Source organism: Euleptes europaea, chromosome 10 (genome assembly GCF_029931775.1).
Source record: "Euleptes europaea isolate rEulEur1 chromosome 10, rEulEur1.hap1, whole genome shotgun sequence".
Taxonomy (NCBI): Eukaryota; Metazoa; Chordata; class Lepidosauria; order Squamata; family Sphaerodactylidae; genus Euleptes; species Euleptes europaea.
Genome location: NC_079321.1, coordinates 17,454,236 through 17,472,979, shown reverse-complemented (window position 1 = coordinate 17,472,979; position 18,744 = coordinate 17,454,236). Strand labels below are relative to the sequence as shown.

General features: G+C 44.5%; 1 protein-coding gene across 1 annotated transcript; it reads right to left on the bottom strand.

Annotated features, from left to right (window-relative positions):
- Nucleotides 1-989: 989 nt before the first annotated feature.
- LOC130483332 (kazal-type serine protease inhibitor domain-containing protein 1-like) lies at nucleotides 990-17,234 on the bottom strand. The gene is made up of 4 exons (XM_056856032.1): nucleotides 16,775-17,234; nucleotides 7,406-7,566; nucleotides 3,878-4,022; nucleotides 990-1,120 (listed from the first exon to the last, which is right to left on the bottom strand). The coding sequence occupies exons 1-4, from the start codon at nucleotides 17,232-17,234 to the stop codon at nucleotides 990-992; spliced, it is 897 nt and encodes a 298-aa protein (XP_056712010.1).
- Between the last annotated feature and the right edge of the window lie 1,510 nt (nucleotides 17,235-18,744).

Sequence of the window (18,744 nt, the reverse complement as noted above, 5' to 3'; positions counted from 1 at the left end):
TGGCTAATGTGAGCATCTGCCTTACAAGTCCAAGTAAAGTAGGCCTGTCCACAGATTTTAAGATCTTAACTTTCAAAACGAATGCTTTTATCCATGCCTTAGCCTCCATCGATGATTCGCCCAATTCAGCTCTCAGTGGTATGCCCCAAACAGGAGTAGCCAGTAAGCATTGGAAAAAGTTACGCTGAACGCAGTTTTCATAGTCTCTCAGAGAAAGCACCAATCCAGATTTCTGCATGATACAAAAACTGATTTGAGATCCTGGCATTACATACCTTTAAAGCAGAGGGGACAAATTCGCCTCCGGTTGTATAAAAGTATTTTACAGTTGTCCTCCCGACTTTCAAAGCATTATTCCCCACCAGGTCCAAATGTGATTTCCATGTGTGAGATGCACTCAAATGGATTCCAAAGTATTTGAATTGAGCAACCTGTTCCATTGAGTGGCCTGCTATATGCCATCTGAAGATTTTCCTTCTTTTCCTTTTACTAAATATCAGAATCTTAGATTTTGCTACGTTAATAGACAGACTTTCACCGTTACAGTAATCCTCAAAATTTTTAATCTATTTATGGAGCCCCACAATTGATATGGACATCAACACTGCATCATTTGCATATAAAAGAATCAGGATTTCACAATTGGATACTTACGGGAGATGGATTAATCTAGACAGTAGCAAGAAATTTCATTTATGTAATACGCAATCTAGAAGAAATGCCTAATTAGTAAGGTGAATACAAGAGAAAAAAAAGAAGTGACTATTGACAAAATTAGTAACTGGTGCAAACAGTTTCCTTGGTTTTCCTAGGGTAGTTTAGAGAAACATTTGATTGAGCACAAAACAAATAGAATCAAATTTACAAACTGCTTATGAGTTGTGGAATTTGAGAAAACATTTGTTGTAACTTGTGAGGTTGTGCAAGTAAAAATAGGATATGGACAAGGGCTGGACACAAAGATCCCCTTAACACAGTAAGAACTTGTTTCATTTTTCATAGTCTCCAGATTCATATTCTGGCTCTTCCTCATCTTCAGAAGGATCAAAATAATCTCCATAATCTGTATTACTGGTGGTCATCTGGCTGCCAGGAGATTTCTGAAATGCTGGGAGTGAATCTGCAGAGTAAGAAGAACTAGACTTAAAATTAAAACAAATAAAGCTGAAGGTGACCGAGTGGTTTTAGTTCAGGGATAGCGGCCTTTCACGTGCAACTGTTTAGGTCCAGTCCCTTTAACAAAGATCTCATGTTGCTGAGATGGGAAAGGCCTCTCTGCCTGTCTGGAGAGCAATTTCCAGTCACAGCACACCATATTGGGCTAGACCAGTGGTTCCCAACCTTTTTTTGACCAGGGACCACTAGGACTTTTTTGTTCGGTGCAGGGACCCCAAGGTTCAAAATAAAAATTCCGGGAATTTGAAAATAAACTTTATTCATAACTGTTAGTTAAACATTAAACTTATAATTATATTTGAATATATATATATTATAATAGAGAACTTTTAATTGAAAATATTAATTTATTATGGGTTTATAACTTTGTTTCGCGGACCTTAATTTAGTTCTCGCGGACCCCTGGGGGTCCATGGACCCCTGGTTGGGAACCAGTGGGCTAGACCGACCAGTGGACAGGCGCAGTATAAGGCAGCTTCATAGTTAATTTATTTATGAAAACATTTACACTCGGCGTTTGCTTTTGGTTCAAGGGAAGTGTTTACAAAATAACCCAGTGAGAATACAGTTGCCATCCTCCAGGTGGAGCCTGGATATCTCCCTGAATTACAACTGATCTCCATATGACAGAGACCAGTTCGCCTGCAGAAAAATGGCTCCTTTGGAGGGTGGATTCTATGACATTATACCCTGGCTGAAGTCCCATCCCTTCTCCACCCTCCACAGACTCCACCACCCTCCAAATTTCTAGGAATTCCCTAACCCAGAGTTGGCTACCCTAAAAACATTCCAAATTAAAATAAAATAGAATTTCCTCCTGCCCAAGAAGCTTGCTGTTCATACGCCAACAAAAGCCCTGGCAACCAGATAGAAGAAGAAGAAGAAGAGTTGGTTTTTGTATGACGGCTTTCTCTACCACTTAAGGAAGAATCAAACCGGCTTACAACCACCTTCCCCTCCCCACAACAGACACCAAGTGAGGTAGGTGGGGCTGAGAGAGCTTGAAGAGAGCTGTGACTAGCCCAAGGTCACCCAGCTGGCTTCATGTGGAGGAGTGGGGAAACCAACCCAGTTCACCAGATTAGAGTCTGCAGCTCGTGGAGGAGTGGGGAATCAAACCCGGTTCTCCAGATTAGAGTCTACCACTCTTAACCACCACACCACGCTGTAAGACTTGCAGTGTCTCCTGAAGATCTCCAGTGAGGGGGCTCCCCTCACCTGTTCAGGGAGTCAATTCCACCGAACAGGAGCCACGATGGAAAGGCCCACGATCTGGTCGATGTCAGGCAGGCCACACTAAGGGCATAACCAGCACCTGGAAAATGAAGTCAGAAGCAAACTGGCAGCCAACATAGTTATTTCATGTTCAGGATAGGAAGAAAGCAGGGTCAAAAGTAGTTCCATGCCCCCCCCCCCAAATTAAATGATTCCATCTCTGCAAAGACTTGAAAAATAGCCAGCGTGGTGTAGTGGTTAGGAGCGGTGGTTAGGAGCAGCAGACTCTAATCTGGAGAACCGGGTTGGTTTCCCCTCTCCTCCACATGAAGCCAGTTGGGTGACCTTGGGCTAGTCACAGTTCTCTCAGAACTCTCTCAGCCCCACCTACCTCACAGGGTGTCTGTTGTGGGGAGGGGAAGGGAAGGCGATTGTAAGCCGGATTGATTCTTCCTTAAGGGGTAGAGAAAGTCTACATATCCTATCACAGTGACATATCCTATCACAGCAATCTCTTTTCTGTAAGGAAAGCAGATTCCCACTGGCAAACTTTCCCCCTCCTCCTTGCCACCCAGATCCACAGGACAATGCACAGAGGGTATCCCTCATGCCCCCAACTTCTGCGTCACACTAGGAACAGCAGTGGCAGGAGAGCATCCTACACCAGCCCAGCAGCCAATGCTGGTGCCCAGCATACAAGGTGGTCCTGCATGAGGGAGCCTGAAAGATGTTAGGCAGAGATTTTGCTTGTGTGCTCCTGCTAAGCACTGGCCAAAGGAGAGAATCCACAGAGCTATCTGTCAAGCAAACCAAGGCTGCTTCCCTACAGGACTTTTGCTCTGCCTTTGCTCAGCATCATAATATCCAGTTTGGAAGCATCCACACGACATCATCCATTAATTTGTCCACTTTCCAGGCTTTCCCCTGCTTTGTTCTGATCTTTCCCAAACCTGCTTTGAAACAATCTTGTATTTTAAGTAAAAAATAAAGTAAAAAAATAATATCATTAGTTGGCTTTGCCTGTGGGGGTTACTCCATTACGTATTCCCAGCGATGTATTAAGAGTTTGAAAACGTTATAAAAAATACTGTTCGCACTTTGTTTGGCCCCTTTAGCTGTGAAGACGTCTTCCAACCATTTTTTAGCCGTGGTATCCAAAAACCCTTTTAAAGCGATCTTTTTAATAACATTTTCAAACTCTTGATACATTGCTGGGAATACATAATGCGGTAACCCCCAGAGTCTTCTATAAAGTTTGTATCTACGGTACCTGGCATTAAATTTTATGGTACCCATGGCCCGACCCGGCTCAACTAAGTGGCATTTATGTCATATCCAGCCCTCGTAACAAATGAGTTAGACACCCCTACCCTACAAGGTCGCCATAAGTCAACTGTGACTTGACCCCCCCCCCAAATTACCAAATGAGGCAACTATTCTTGAAACTCCTTATTTCAAAAGAAGACATCTTAACACAGTGATTTACCATCAATAACTTCCAGCCTAGCAGATGAATAGGCAAACCCATATTTGTTTTTCGTTTGGCATATGTAGACACCTTCGTCTGACTTTTTGATTCCTTGAATTTGTAACCATCCGGTTACGCTGTATTTTTGGGGGCCACCTCTTGCCTGAGAAAAATAAAGACAAACAGTAAATATCTCAGATGAAATCCTCACCCTGTTTCTTCTGCAGATTTCCTCTATGTAGCACATTTTTATCCCATCCTTCCTCCAAGGAGTTCAGGGCTGCATTCTTGGCTTTCCCTTCCTAATTTTATCTTCACAACAACCCGGTGGAGTAGGTTAGGCTGAGAAAAAGCATGACCAGCCCATGATCATCCAGCAAGCATCACTGCAGGGAGGGGGATTCAAACCCAGGCCTCTGTGATCCTAGTTTGTCATGCCAGTGTGGTGTAGTGGTTAAGAACGGTAGTTTGGAGCAGTGGAGTCTGATCTGGAAAACTGGGTTTGATTCCCCACTCTTCCACATGAGTGGTGAACGCTAATCTGGTGAACTGGATTTGTTTCCCCACTGGGTGACCTTGGGCTAGTCACACTCTTTCAGCCCCACCTATCTCACAAGGTGTCTGTTGTGGGGAGGGGAAGGTGGTTTGATTCTTACTTAAGTGGTAGAGAAAGTAGGCATATAAAAACCAACTCTTCTTCTTCTTCTGACTACGTCACAATAGTTTTGGGGACATTGGAGCATATGTACATACCCTCTCACGCTCCCTGTTTACTAGGAGCAGTTTCTACATTCTGATATCAGTCCTAATATTATCTTTGAGAGTGAAAGGGTTGCCAACTCCAGGTTGAGAAATTCCTGGAGATTTGGAGGTGGGGCTTGGGGAGGGTGGGGTTTCAGGAGGGGAGGGACCTCAAGTCGATATAATGCCATAGAGTCCACCCTCCAAAGCAGCCATTCTCTCCAGGAGAATTGATCTCTTAACCTAGATATTAGTTTAATTCTGGGAGATCTTCAGTACCCACCTGGAAGTCTCTAGGCGAGATACTGTGGTGGTATCTTAAAAATTCTTTCATTGTGCACACACACACACACACCTGCACTAGAATATTTTGAAGTTGAGGACTCTGTTATTAGTCACCATTAGAGAAACCAGCATGAACGTTTGCAGTAACTTCTGATTCATTTCCTTAAGTCAGCAAACATAAAACTTGCTCCATTTCTGAAATCCCAACTATGCCTGAAATGAAACAAGCAGCCATGTTGGATCCAAGACCTCAGGTCCACTCCACTGTGGTATTCCTAGACAAGAAGGTATTATAAACTGCAAAAGGAGCATCCCGTTTATAATTCATTTCCAGTATTGTGTTCCTCATAGTGTACTTTGATCTTTTATTCTCAGAGGAAAGATGCCAACATGTGGGTTATTTTTTCTGTTTTCGGGGTGATGTCTACAATACACCAGACTGAAGAAGAAGAAGAAGAGTTGGTTTTTATATGCCGACTTTCTCTACCACTTAAGGGAGACTCAAACCGGCTTACAATCACCGTCCCTTCCCCTACCCACAACAGACACTCTGTGAGGTAGGTGGGGCTGAGAGAATGTGACTTGCCCAAGGTCACCCAGCTGGCTTCATGTGTAGGAGTGGGGAAAGAAATCCAGTTCACTAGATTAGCCTCCGCCACACATGTGGAGGAGTGGGGAATCAAACCCGGTTCTCCAGATCAGACTCCACCGCTCCAAACCACTGCTTTTAACCACTACACCATGCTAGCTCTCCATGCTAGATTGGTACTCAACACATGCAAAACGGGGGGGGGGGGCTGCCCCCTTTTATTCAAAATGCCTGTAGAAGTTTATTTGTATACAGATTTACAATTTATACCTGGTTTGTTAAGCCCTGTCCCTCTTGTGGTGTTAAACATCTGAGTAGGGAACAGATGCATCTTAACTCTGATATGCCAAGTACACACGTAAATGGAAATGCATGAGCCCTAACATGGCTGCTTTTCCATCCAACTTATAACTGTCTTGCCAGACACTAAGCTACTATATGTGATTGAGTTACAGCTATTCTATAATATGCACACTCACATTTATTTTATTACTATTTACTTTATTTATATCTGACTTTCTCCTCAATGGGGATTGAAAGGTACTTACATAATTCTCCACTAGGGTTGCCAGGACCCTGTTCGCCACCTGCAGGAGGATTTTGGGATGGAGCCTGTGGAGGGCGGGGTTTGGGGAGGGGAGGGACTTCAATGCCCTAGAGTCCAATTGCCAAGGTGGCCATTTTCTCCAGGTGAACCGATCTCTATCAGCTGGAGATCAGTTGTAATAGCAAGAGATCTCCAGATAATACCTGGAGGTTGTTCTTGTCTGGAGGTTCTAGCAGGGGAGCGCAGCTATCGTATACCCTTGACCGAAGAACGGTACACTCCTTCTATCTGGGATGGTCGTCCTCTTCCACCGAGTGCACAGCTTCGGGAGGGACGCACATGGAGCGGTGAGGGAGGCAGGGGACACCCGCCTAGCCAGCCAGATCAGCCGAATCAACCCTGGCGATCAACAGGGTGACAGATGTCGCAGCCAAATCACCTTCACATCCATACCTGGAGGTTGACAATCCCACTCTCCACTCCTCTGTTTCATCTTCACAACAACTCTGTGAGATACGCTAGGCTGAGAGAGAATGACTGGCCCAGTGTCACCAAGTAGGTTTTTATGGTAGAGTGGGGATTCAAATGTGAGTATTCCAGATCCTAGTCTGACAGTCTAACCCACGGGTGTCAAACACATGGCCCGCAGGCCAGATCCGGCCCCTTGAGAGCTCTTATCCAGCCCCGCAAGCCAGCTGAGGCAGCCACTCACCCCCCAGTCTTGATCTGGGCTGGCGAAGCATGGCCCAGCCTGACCAAGTGACATTTATGTCATATCCGGCCCTCGTAACAAATGAGTTCGACACCCCTGCTCTATCCACCGCACTACACTGGCTCTTGGCTCTTGGCAATAAAATATCCTATTAAGAATTCCTAAAAGGGTGAAACAAGCAAACTGTAGAGAGAGCAGAGAAGAGCCTTCCCCAGTGTGAAGACCCGCAGTCAAAGTTAAATCTTAACGGGGAGTCTGGGGCACACACTGAACTTTCTTTCTCAATGGAATAAGTGAGAATTCACTTAATCAGTGGTTCCCAACCTTTTTTGACCAGGGACCACTAGGACTTTTTTGTTCGGAGCAGGGACCCTAAGGTTCAAAATAAAAACTCCGAGAATTTGAAAATAAACTTTAATCATAACTGTTAGTTAAACATTAAACTTAGAATAATATTTGAATATATATTTTTATAATAGAGAACTTTTAATTGAAAATGTTAATTTATTATGGGTTTATAACTTTGTTTCTCGGACCTTAATTTAGTTCTCGCGGACCCCTGGGTCCCCCGGTTGGGAACCAGTGATCTAGATCAAGCTCCATGTCTCTTGATAGCTGCTCACAAAAAAAAAATTGGCCCTGTAGTGATCTTACCCACTTTACAATGTATACCTGGATTGAAATATGAGCATCGTCTCCTGGCAAGAACATTTTGTTTCCTTTCTTCTTCCACTCAAGGTGTGGCATGGGATACGCAGACACCTCGCAACCAAAAATGACATCATTTCCTGTGGAGTTCTGGGTATCTTGAGGCGGCAGAGAAATAACAGGAGCTAGAAGAGATAAATTTGAGAGGCTTGTCAAACAGATGTGTAACCCACTAGAGGACTGAAGACAATAAAAAAGAGCCTCCCTATAACCAGCTACATGCAAACCAAAGGGAGGCTCTGAGTTATAAACCAACTGGACTCTGTTATAACCAGGAAATGATACTGGTTTCAATGCTCTAAAATACTAAACATGAGAATATATTACAGAGGGTTCACATAGCCAGGTGTGTCCCAGAACAATTCCTCTCTCCCAATGGCTGGTCTTGGGAATGGGCTCCACATACACTGGCACATTACAGAGTACAAAGGCTGGGTCCAAGGTACCCATCTTGTGCCCTACGTAATGTCCAGATGTGAACTGCAAGCTCTCTTCAGTTTCCCCGTGCAAGGTCCCTGATTCAGATCCAGACTGTGTTGTGCATGAAGGAGCTTCAGTCCACGCTGAAATGGCCATATTCCCAATTATTCTTTTTGGTGTTGCCATCTGGATAACAGTTGTCAATGAATCTATAGATCGTCCATTGCTTCAGTTCTTACGAAAACTCCTAAATGCCCCTCGATGTGTTGCTGGCGTTACTCTTCGTTCCGAGATTGGCCAAATGTCACTCGAAGCTAGGGCATGGTTGGCCGCCTTTAAACTACACCTTAAACTGTGCTTTAGCACTGAGGGGTTCCTAGCTTCTCTGAAGCACGACCCTTTTAAATCCTCATGGGAAAAAATCTTAGATGAGAAATTGTCATTGTTGGGCTTCTCGCAGGATACGTTTTTTTTTTTTAAATAAAATTTTTATTGTTTTCTCATTTTATACATCATAAATCATTTTCCATTAATACTTAACAATATAAAGTTGAATCTATAAAAGTTCCTAATCTAAGAAATAACAAAACATAATTGACTTCCCCTTCACTCTCTTCTGTCCATAATTAAATTGTATATACTTTTGCTAACAGTTTAATCCCCCTGCTCAGTTACTTTATAAGTAGGCTTCTTGCAGAATATGTTATTAGACCTTGGGAAAACTGAAGCTTTCACCAAAATTAAAAAGCGCATTAAAGAGTTCGATTATAACAGCACTACTTTTCGTGCTCGCCGCGTCTGTTCATCCCAGTTCTTCGGAATACCACCACCACGTGGTTTGCCTGCTTATACATATTATTTGACAACTCCTCATCTTTCAGGAGCCTTTTGTTTAGCTAGATTGAATGCTAACCCCTCTATGGTTATGCAGGGCAGAATTTTGAATATACCATATCCAGACAGGACCTGTCCTTGCTCTTCTGGCTCTATTGATTCACTAGCATACCCTTTTGGAATGCCGCTTTTACGAGGAACTTCGATCACATTATATCTCCCCCCTTTTAACATACAAATCTAATGCCTCTGTGTCTGACATAATGCCTTTTCTACTAAGCGATAGGGACCCCAAGGCTACATTGTCAGTGGCAAGATTTGTTTCAGTCCTTATATCCCTCAAACACTAGATATATGCTGCTCAAGATCAATGGATCAAGGAGCTTCTAAGGGATAAAAGGAAAGGAAAGGGCCATATTTAACAGAATAGGAAAATCCTTGAGTATACACATAAGGTTCCCCAATATGCCAAACAGTGCCCCCCCCCCGGGGGGCCATATCAGGTCAGGAAAACAGGGGAGATAAAGCCCATTGCCATGCAGGTTATATTCACTACTCAGTCAGGGACTACACATGCAGGAATTGAGGAGAGCCAGAATGGTGTAGTGGTTAAGAGCGATGGTTTGGAGCGGTGGATTCTGATCTGGAGAAGTGGGTTTGATTCCCCACTCCTCCACATGAGCAGCAGACGCTAATCTGGAGAACCGGGTTGGTTTCCCCACACCTACACACAAAGCCAACTGTGTGACCCTGGGCTAGTCACAGCTCTCTTAGAGCCCTCTCAGCCTCACCTACCTCACAGGGTGTCTGTTGTGGGGAGGGGAAGGGAAGGTCATTGTAAGCCGGTTTGATTCACCCTTAAGTAGTAGAGAAAGTCGGCATATAAAAACCAACTCTTCTTCATCATCATCTCGCAACTCATGTCTGACTGATGCACAAGACACTGGATGGGGACCGTGGACACAGCTTGTGAACTCCGTCGTGTGTTAAGCAGCCGGGCTTCTTTGCCAACTTCGGCAAGAGAAACACATTTCAAAAGCTGTCTGCTGGACCTAACCACAACACAATTTACAACAAGTGCCTCCTCCCTCTGGGGAGAAAGCGATTTCAGCAATTCACCAATAAATGAGCTCCACAGTCTGCAGTCCTGGGGCTTTGCCTATCGGAGCTCAGCTTCTTGCATCTTCTCACCGTTTGACTTTTAATAGTCTTATTTTAATTTATGGAACGCGCTGCCACAAGGCGTATGATGGCTGCTACCCGTACTGGCTTTATGATTAGGACCAGATGAGTTCGTGCAGGATATTTCTATCAATGGTTATGAGTCATGACAAACCTCCGGATGACTCTGGTCAGATCTGATTCAGGTATGTGTGTGTGTGAAGTGCCATCAAGTCACAGCCGACTTATGGCAACCCCTTTTGGGGTTTTCAGATATAGGCGTACACTAAAGAAGCCCTAGGTGTCTGGTTAGCTTTTCTATATCAGATAATTAATTTCCTAGCGAGAGGTACACCACAGCAAAGTTTTTGGTTCTTTTTGAGGGGGCATAGTACACAAATGAGTGCCAGTATGGTGCAGTGGTTAAAGTGTCAGTCTGGGATCTGGGGAAACCCAGGTTCGAATCCCCACTCTGCCATGGAATCTTGCTGGGTGACGTTGGGCCAGTCATACACTCTCAGCCTCAACCCTGGCAAGTATTTGGATGGGAGACCTCTAATGCCTTCTATGATAGTTAATTCTGGCTAGTTTTTATCATAACAAAGTATTTTTTTAAAGTGATTACGAATGACTCGTATACATATGAATGCCTGCCAGCCTTCAGCCAATACGCTCCATCTTTGAACAATATCTTCACGTCAGTATTTAGTTGTGTGTGTGTGTGTTAAGTGCCGTCAAGTCGCTTCCGACTCATGGCGACCCTATGAATGAAAGTCCTCCAAAATGTCCTATCTTTGACAGCCTTGTTCAGATCTTGCAAATTGAAGGCTGTGGCTTCCTTTATTGAGTCAATCCATCACTTGTTGGGTCTTCCTCTTTTCCTGCTGCCCTCAACTTTTCCTAGCATGACTGCCTTTTCCAGTGACTCTTGTCGTCTCATGACATGACCAAAATACGACAGCCTCAGTTTAGTCATTTTAGCTTCTAGAGTCAGTTCAGGCTTTAGTTGTAGAAAGGAGCAAAAGTCCAGTACTAGCTGGAGATCTCCCGCTATTACAACTGATCTCCAGCTAATAGAGATCAGTTGCCCTAGAGAAAATGGCAGCTTTGACAATTAGACTCTACGGCATTAAAGTCCCTCCCCAAACCCCGCCCTCCTCAGGCTCCTCCTCAAAAACCTCCTGCCGGCGGCGAAGAGGGACCTGGCAACCCTATCCAATCTGCAGCTTCTCTCAGGGCTGCTCCCTTTTCTCCTCCCCTTCTAGGCTTGCCAACTCTGGGTTGGGAAATTCCTGGAGATTTGAGAGAAGAACCTGGGGAAAACAGAGGCTGGGGATGGAGCTTACCAGAGCTGTACTGCGACAGAGTTTGTCCTCCACAGCTGCCATTTCCTCCAGGAGGATTAAGCTCTGTAGTCTGGAGATCAATAGTAATTTCAGTTCTCCGAGCACCACCAACTCTCAGGGCATGCTATAGTGTGACTTGCTCACTCGGACATAAATACGAAGCTGAGATTCCCACCCCCACGGCCAAGAGTATAATCCAGAGCAGAGTTATTTTATTTATTAAATTTATAATCCACCTTTCTCCCCAATGGGGACCCAAACAAGCTGACATAGTTCCTCTTTCCTCCATTTTTATCCTCACAACAACCCTGTAAATTAGTTTAGGCTGAACGTGTGTGACCTGCTCAAGATAACTCAGCAAGCTTCCATGGCAGAGTGGCGTTTCGAACGTGGGTCTTCCAGATCTCAGTCTGAAATGATACCTGCTGGTACCCCATAGGCTTCAATTGAATTTCAGAAGGTACTCTTATGTAGGACTGGAGCCTCAGCATCCACACATACCATTACAATGTTTTGATACCGTTAAAAAAATAAAAACCAGTTTTTGTTCTTTTGCTACTGCTGTGGCCCTTGAGACAGAACTTCCCATATGTTTATGCTCAAGTCTACCCCCCTCTTTTGAATAGTAGCTGTTAATTTTGAACCCAGCATGAAGAACAATTGAAGCTGCAAATGGTGTGATTTGCTACCTTTTAAGTTGGGCATGAAGTTCTGTTTTATAACTTTCATTTTGATCAAGCTATTAAAGTTGTTGTGCTTTTGGGGGGGGCGCATTTCCATGCAATTTCAATGCCGTTCTCAATTCCACATTCAGATTAAATTTGTCAAATATTGGATCAACTAGAATGATTACAATCACGGCGCAGACAAATCTACAGAGAGGATTTTTTAAAAAAAGTTTGTGTATTTGTAATCTAGCCGCTAGAGGGAGTGAATCTAGTCCTTTGAGCCCATTAAATAACCTAACTGTTGAACAATAATGGTCAGGAAGTGCCAGAGAGCCAGAGAATGAAAAAAGCACAATTGTTGTTACTGTGAGCCATCCCTTTCTTCACAAGTTTCCTTTATATTAACCACCCACACACAAACAGACCACACAGTATTTTTGAATAACATTCACACATATCTTGCCTTTTGCTGTCTCTCATTATAGGGAGGAGGAGAAGGGTGTTTCTTCCCAATTGCATCAAGGTTTGGCTTATATGTGTTTAAAAACAAAAATTTTGCAATTTGGGTTTCTAGCAGATGACAGCCAGACAATCAACGAACGCATAATGGTAATAAGTGGGTTTTTCTTGTGGTGGCTGTTAATGTAGAACACCAAAAAAGATATGCTGTAGTTCTAGAAAGCATCACAGAACTGCAGTCCTTGTGGGTTTTCTCCCAGAATATATCATGTACCCATTCTAGCTACATTATCGCCCTCTTCAGACATTACGATTGCACATCTCAGGAACATACGTAATGGGAACACCAGCAACCTGTGATCCTGTCACCCTATTGCATCAACTGGGGCAACATACAGCCTGGAGTGGAGATGTGTGAACAAAACCCCTGAAAAATCCAGGGGTCCGGTCGTATATACTGTGGCTGTACGTGCATGGTAGATACATGTGTTACCCCTATTCACACACCATGGTAATGACACTTATTGGAAGGTTGCATGACTGGTAGACGTCTGGCATGTGCACCTGTAATGTCTAAAAACGACTTATTTCTAATTATGAAGTGAGAGCCAGTGATTAGTCAGAATGGGATCTGGGAGATCCAGTTCTGCCATGAAAGCTTGCTGGATGCCCTTAGGCCAGTCATACTCCGCCTAACATACCTCACAGGGCCGTTGTGAGTACAAAATGGAGGAGAGGAGAACGATGTAAGCCACTTTGGGTCCCCATTGGATAGAATGTTAGGGTATAAATAAATAGAATAATAAATAAGTGCAGGCCTCTGTGCAGATAGTCTTGAAATATCTAGGCACAAGGGTTGTTAATTTTCCTTGGCATTTCTGAATCCTGGGAACAGTCTGCATGAATGGGAGGTAGCAGAAATGGAAACGTTAACATGGAAAGTGATATACAGCACAAACCTCAGCTTGTCTTCTTAAGTCCCATTATGTTCAATGACACCTATTTCCAGGTAAGGCACATAGGATGGCAGCCATAATTACATTATGTGATTTTGCAATTATTTATTTTTTAAAAGCCAGGGGGTGGGGGACAAAAAGGTCACAGCCAATGCATCTTTGCAAGTTGTGAGAAGTCGTGAGTTTTTGGCTCATATCACCACCATTTTCCTCACGTCAATCCCCTGCAGTCACCCCCCCCAAAAGAAGGCATTTGGGGTTTAAAAGGAAAAAACAGGAATTGACATATCCTTATGGCCTTTTATGCAGGGGCGTTTCCCCGCAGTCACCCCTGCCGACTGCTTTGGGGCTTCCTTTTGATTATGCATGCCTTTTCCGCCCATCAGAGGTCGTCTTGTTCTCCTGGTGCGTTTTGCCCACATTTTCCAAATTCTGGCTAAAACAGCTTTGGGAAAACACGGGCAAAACGTGCGGGGAGAGCGAGCCGACCTCTGACTGTTGGAAAAGGCATGCATAATAAAAAAGAAGCCGCAAAGCAGTCGGCGGGGGTGACCGCAGGGAAACGTCCCTGCATAAAAGGCCTATAATGATATAACCATCTATTGCTACAATTCCCTATGACTTCCCCATTTTTGTTTAAAAAATAAACAGACAAATGTAAGAGGTAAGCTAGACAAGGTGAAGTTAGATATAAGGGGAAAGGGTGCATCTGGGGGGGGGGAAGGGAGAACTCAGAGGACTGTGACAAAAGATGGTTATGATGTTATTGTGCTATAGTGCCTTAGTAATTGCAGATTTTTTTTTAAGGCAGGAAAAAGCCCTCCAGCGTGTTTGTGGTGTGGGGGGAGAAATGGCAGCCACAAGGGGGCTGGCTGCAGCAAGGGAAACTCGGGGAACAGTATCCTAAGAATACTTTCCTGGGAATAAGCCCCATTGAATTCACATCAGTAAGATTCTGAGCGGACTGGCTCAGGGCAGCACTGGAAACCTGCCGTGCAGATTCTCCACTGCTGTCGTGAATGCCTTGGCCTTTACAGCCACAGCAAGAGCTACATGGAGAATCATCCCGCCTCTGGAAAGCAGCCCAGCGTCCTGGGCAGACCACAGAATGGGTTGAGACCACAGAATGGGCGATGTTCAACCCACCACAGCAGGATCCTATCCAGTTATAGGAAGCTTTGCCAAGTGCTATTGAACTGCACGGCCATTTATTTAGAGTCCTCATTGATGTCACTTCTGGGTTTGGCTCTATTCCTTTGTTTTCAGTATTTGGGGGAGGAGTCCTCCTAATCTTTGCATTAGCAAACCATCACAATTCGTGTGCACCGTGAAACTTCCCAGGAAGACTTCACTGATGTAAGCATATATGCCAGAGCACATTTATATAACATATATATATATAACCGGAGAGCCTGTGAGCCCACACAGTGTGCATTTAGCAATGAGTGAGTGCTGTATAACATGGGTATGCGAGTCCCTTTTGTCTCTCTTGCATGCTTGGCTTCAGAACCATGTGCTGTTTGGATCTCTCCCCAAATTACTGGGAAATGTGTGAGACGGATGATGCTAATTGCTGAGGAATGGATCATTTGCACATCACGCTGTAAAGTTGTCAGTGGGCTAAATACTAATGCCCCAATTCTTTTGTCATTTTTGGATGGGCTTCCCCCCCCCCCCCCCATGAAGGGAAGTTGCATGCCAAAGTTTGTTCCTTGGCATAACAGTAAGATCTCATAAGAATTGTGAGAGATTTCTCAGGCCGTATATTTTGAAGACAATATGCATCAACGTGTAGATGTGAAAAAAAATCCCAAATTATTGCAACCTGAAACCTGACTTGCAAGCATTCTCTTTAGCTCTTGGGATCCTTCCCTTGCATGAAGCTTGGAACATTACACAAGCGCTCTCCAAACTGCTTTCTGTTGTCCAGTTGTTTTTGCTCTACAAATGTGGTATCCCGAAAACCTTGCGAAAGATTTGTCCAAATAAATAAATAGTGACCATTCCCTGCCTTGCCTTCCATAAAGATAGTTTCAGGTGGGTAGACGTATTGGCCTGCAGTAGAAGAGCAAGATTCAAGTCCAGCAGCACCTTAAAGGCCAACAAATTTTTCCCAGGGTATAATCTTTCAAGGGTCAAAGCTCCCTGACAAAGGGAGGGTGCTTCTGGACTCAAATCTTGCCTGGCCTTTTGTTGGTGCCCTGTTAGCCTTTGATCCTGCCATTCATTAATTAGTGGTACCGATTCTGCTGGGAGTTAATATAGAAGTTTGCAAGCCACTAATATGCCACACTGTGAGTTGCTATCTTCAGGAGCACAGAGACACTTGACGATACCTATTGTGGCTTCCTTAAAGTTTTTTTGTTTGGGTTGTTTTGCTTTTTGTTTTGTTTTGTTTTAGCAAGCTTGCAAGTATCAATAGAAGGTTTGGGGTTTTATCTTCCAAAGGTTTAATGCCACCTAAGGGCACTTCCACACATGCCAAATAATGCACTTTCAACCCACTTTCAGTACACTTTAACGATCATTTGCAAGCGGATTTTGCCAGTTCACACAGTAAAATCCAGCTTCAAAGTGCATTATTTGGCATGTGTGAAAGTGCCCTAAGACACTTTGAAAGGAACTTCTTGTTGCTGCCAATGGGAAAGATTGGCTGGAGAAATGTCAGTATTAGGAACAAAAATTGGGGAGAGGGATTCCTTTTGACTCCAGGAAAAATAACCCACATACCTACGCCACTGATATGGGCCAACCCACCAAGCTACAGATTTATATACCACTTTGCCCAACTACTTAACTCTCAAAGGTGGGTTGCAGAGCATGGTGTAGTGGTTAAGAGCGGTGGTTTGGAGTGGTGGACTCTGATCTGGAGAACCGGGTTTGATTCCCCACTCCTCCACATGAGCGGCAGATGCTAATCTGGTGAACTGGGTTGGTTTCCCCATTCCTACACATGAAGCCAGCTGGGTGACCTTGGGCTTGTCACACTCTCTCAGCCCAGATTACCTCACAAGGTATCCGTTGTGGGGAGGGGAAGGGAAGGTGATCATAAGCCTGCTTGATTCTACCTTAAGTGGAAGAGGAAGTCAGCCTATAAAAACCAACTCTTCTACTACTGTTAGGGTTCCACCACAGTTTTATTCCACCCTTCCTCCAAAGAGCTGAGGGAAGCGTATACTTCTCCCTTCCCTCATTTTATGCTTAAAATAACCATCTTAGGTAGGTTAAGAAGAGTGACCCACCCTGTGTTACCCAGGGAGTTTCCACGGCCAAGAGGAATTTGAGGTTGGATCTCCCCAATTTTATTGCACCACACCCCACTGGCTAGACCTGCAACACTATCCTATCTGAGAGTGACTCCAATCTAAGCCCACTGAACTCAATAAGCTTTGACTGGAGGGATTCTAAACAGCATTGCATTGAAAGAGAGCAACAATCGCAGTCTTCCTTTCTTTATACCCCTGAAGCCCTGCATTTGCATTCCCTTACCTGATTCACAGGGTCCTGTATGCTTTATGGTCCTGTTTTTCCCCTTCTCCGCATAAGCTTCATGGAACTGGCAGATGTTCTCATAGGTCTTCCCTTCAGGTCCGCAAACACTTTCCTGGGATGTACACACGCACTGCGGTTCGGGAATTTCTCCAAATTTAATGTCCTCAGTGTCCAGCCGGCACTCCAGGTTGTCTCCGCAGAGGCCGTAGAAATTACTCCTCGCGTCCAAGTCGCAAATTTGCCCTTCTAAGTTTGCACACTCGGGACAGCACCCACAAGAGTCCAACACTGTTCCCGCGCGACAGTTCGTCGGCACGGAGCACAGTTCTGACTTGCACGTGCCACAGCTGTCCCCTTCTCTGAGCAGTCGCAACCAGCCCCTGTGGTACCAGATGGGGAAGCTCTGAGAAAGTTGCACCAGAGCAACCAAAAGGGCTGGAACTAACAAGGGTTTCATCTTGAGAAAAAGACTGAGCGAGAAGCAAAGACCTTTGGAGGCCAGCCAGAAGAGAAAGAGAGAGGGAGGAGGAGACGGCATGTCACATCCCCGGTTGGATTTTTGGAATATGAACCTACAGCACAGAGTCTTTTAAAGAGAAATCAGCACCAGATTCCTGCTTTGCCAGTGCTTCAGAGTCAAGAATAAATTGTCCTCTTTGGCACAGTTCTGGATACTGCTTTCTATGTGAAGAAAACTCCTTGCAGCTGAAGCGGAAGAGCTGTTTTCTTCAGTGCCTCCTGATGCATTTTTTTTTAAACTGTGGTTTTGATCGCCAAGCACAATATTAAAAATGAAAAGCTCCATAGCAAATACACATCACAAAAATAATAACATTTAACGGTATGTACCTAATCCATCCAATTAACAGCAGTAAAATCTTCCAAAAGGAAACCAAAGAGAATTTCCCCAGATGTGTCTTGACATGTTCGTCCCAGAACCAATCTTCAGTGTATATATTTTCAATTTCTCACTTCAAATTAATCCGTGCCATTATTAACATATTGGCTGCCAATTCTCTGTTTTGCTGTTGCAACACATTGCCCTGACCTGGATGGCCCAGGCTAGCTCAATCTCATCAGATCTCAGAAGCTAAGGAGGATCAGCGCTGGTTAGCACATGGATGGGAGATCAACCAAAGAAGTCCAGGGTTGTTACACAGAGGCAGACAATGGCAAACCACCTCTGTTCGTCTCTTGCCTTGAAAACTCTACAGGTAACCATAAGTCAGCTGTAATTTGACAGCACTTTTCACCAACATAATATGTTATCTTGCAACAACCAGGTTACCAGCCCCCACCTGCAAGTCCCAGGTGCACTTGAGGTGGAACCTGTGGAGGGAGGAGCATCACTGATGTCCCAGCCCCTTCCAATACTTTAGGAATTCCCCCAGTCTCTATGGTTAAGACTCTATGGTAAATTCCCCCAGTCTCTACGGTGAAGGTTACGGAGAGATCCTAGAGTGGCTTGGATGCTGTGATACACCCCCCACTACCATTTTTCTCCAGCTGCTTGATTGAACAAGTGCAGGCAATTGAGGTTGGGAGTGGGATGCTAATCAGGTGAACTGGATTTGTTTCCCCCACTCCTCCACATGAAGCCAGCTGGGTAACCTTGGGCTAGTCACACTCTCTCAGCCCCACCTACCTCACAGGGTGCTTGTTGTGGGGAGGGGAAGGGAAGGTGATTGTAAGCCAGTTTGATTCTTCCTGATTTTTCCTTAAGTAGGATAGAAAGTTGGCACATAAAAACCAACTCTTCTTCTTCTTCTTCTCCTCCTCCTTCTTCTGTTCCAGCCAATGTATTCACAAGATCTTAACACAAATGTGTGATCTTACATTGACCCAACTGAATCAAGGAAGAGCTTTTGTTGATCCAGAGTAATCTAATCCTTCTCTGAACAAGCAATTGCTCTCTATTGCCATTCAGGACTCTCTACGTCTGGAACAGAACCCTGTTCAGACGACTG

Coding starts and splice junctions, on each gene's coding strand:
- LOC130483332 (XM_056856032.1), bottom strand. CDS start 17,234: ATGAAACCCTTGTTAGTTCCAGCCCTTTTGGTTGCTCTGGTGCAACTT. Junction 7,567..16,774: donor TACAGGACCCTGTGAATCAG/GTAAGGGAATGC, acceptor TATCTCTTCTAG/CTCCTGTTATTTCTCTGCCG. Junction 4,023..7,405: donor ATGCTCATATTTCAATCCAG/GTATACATTGTA, acceptor TATTTTTCTCAG/GCAAGAGGTGGCCCCCAAAA.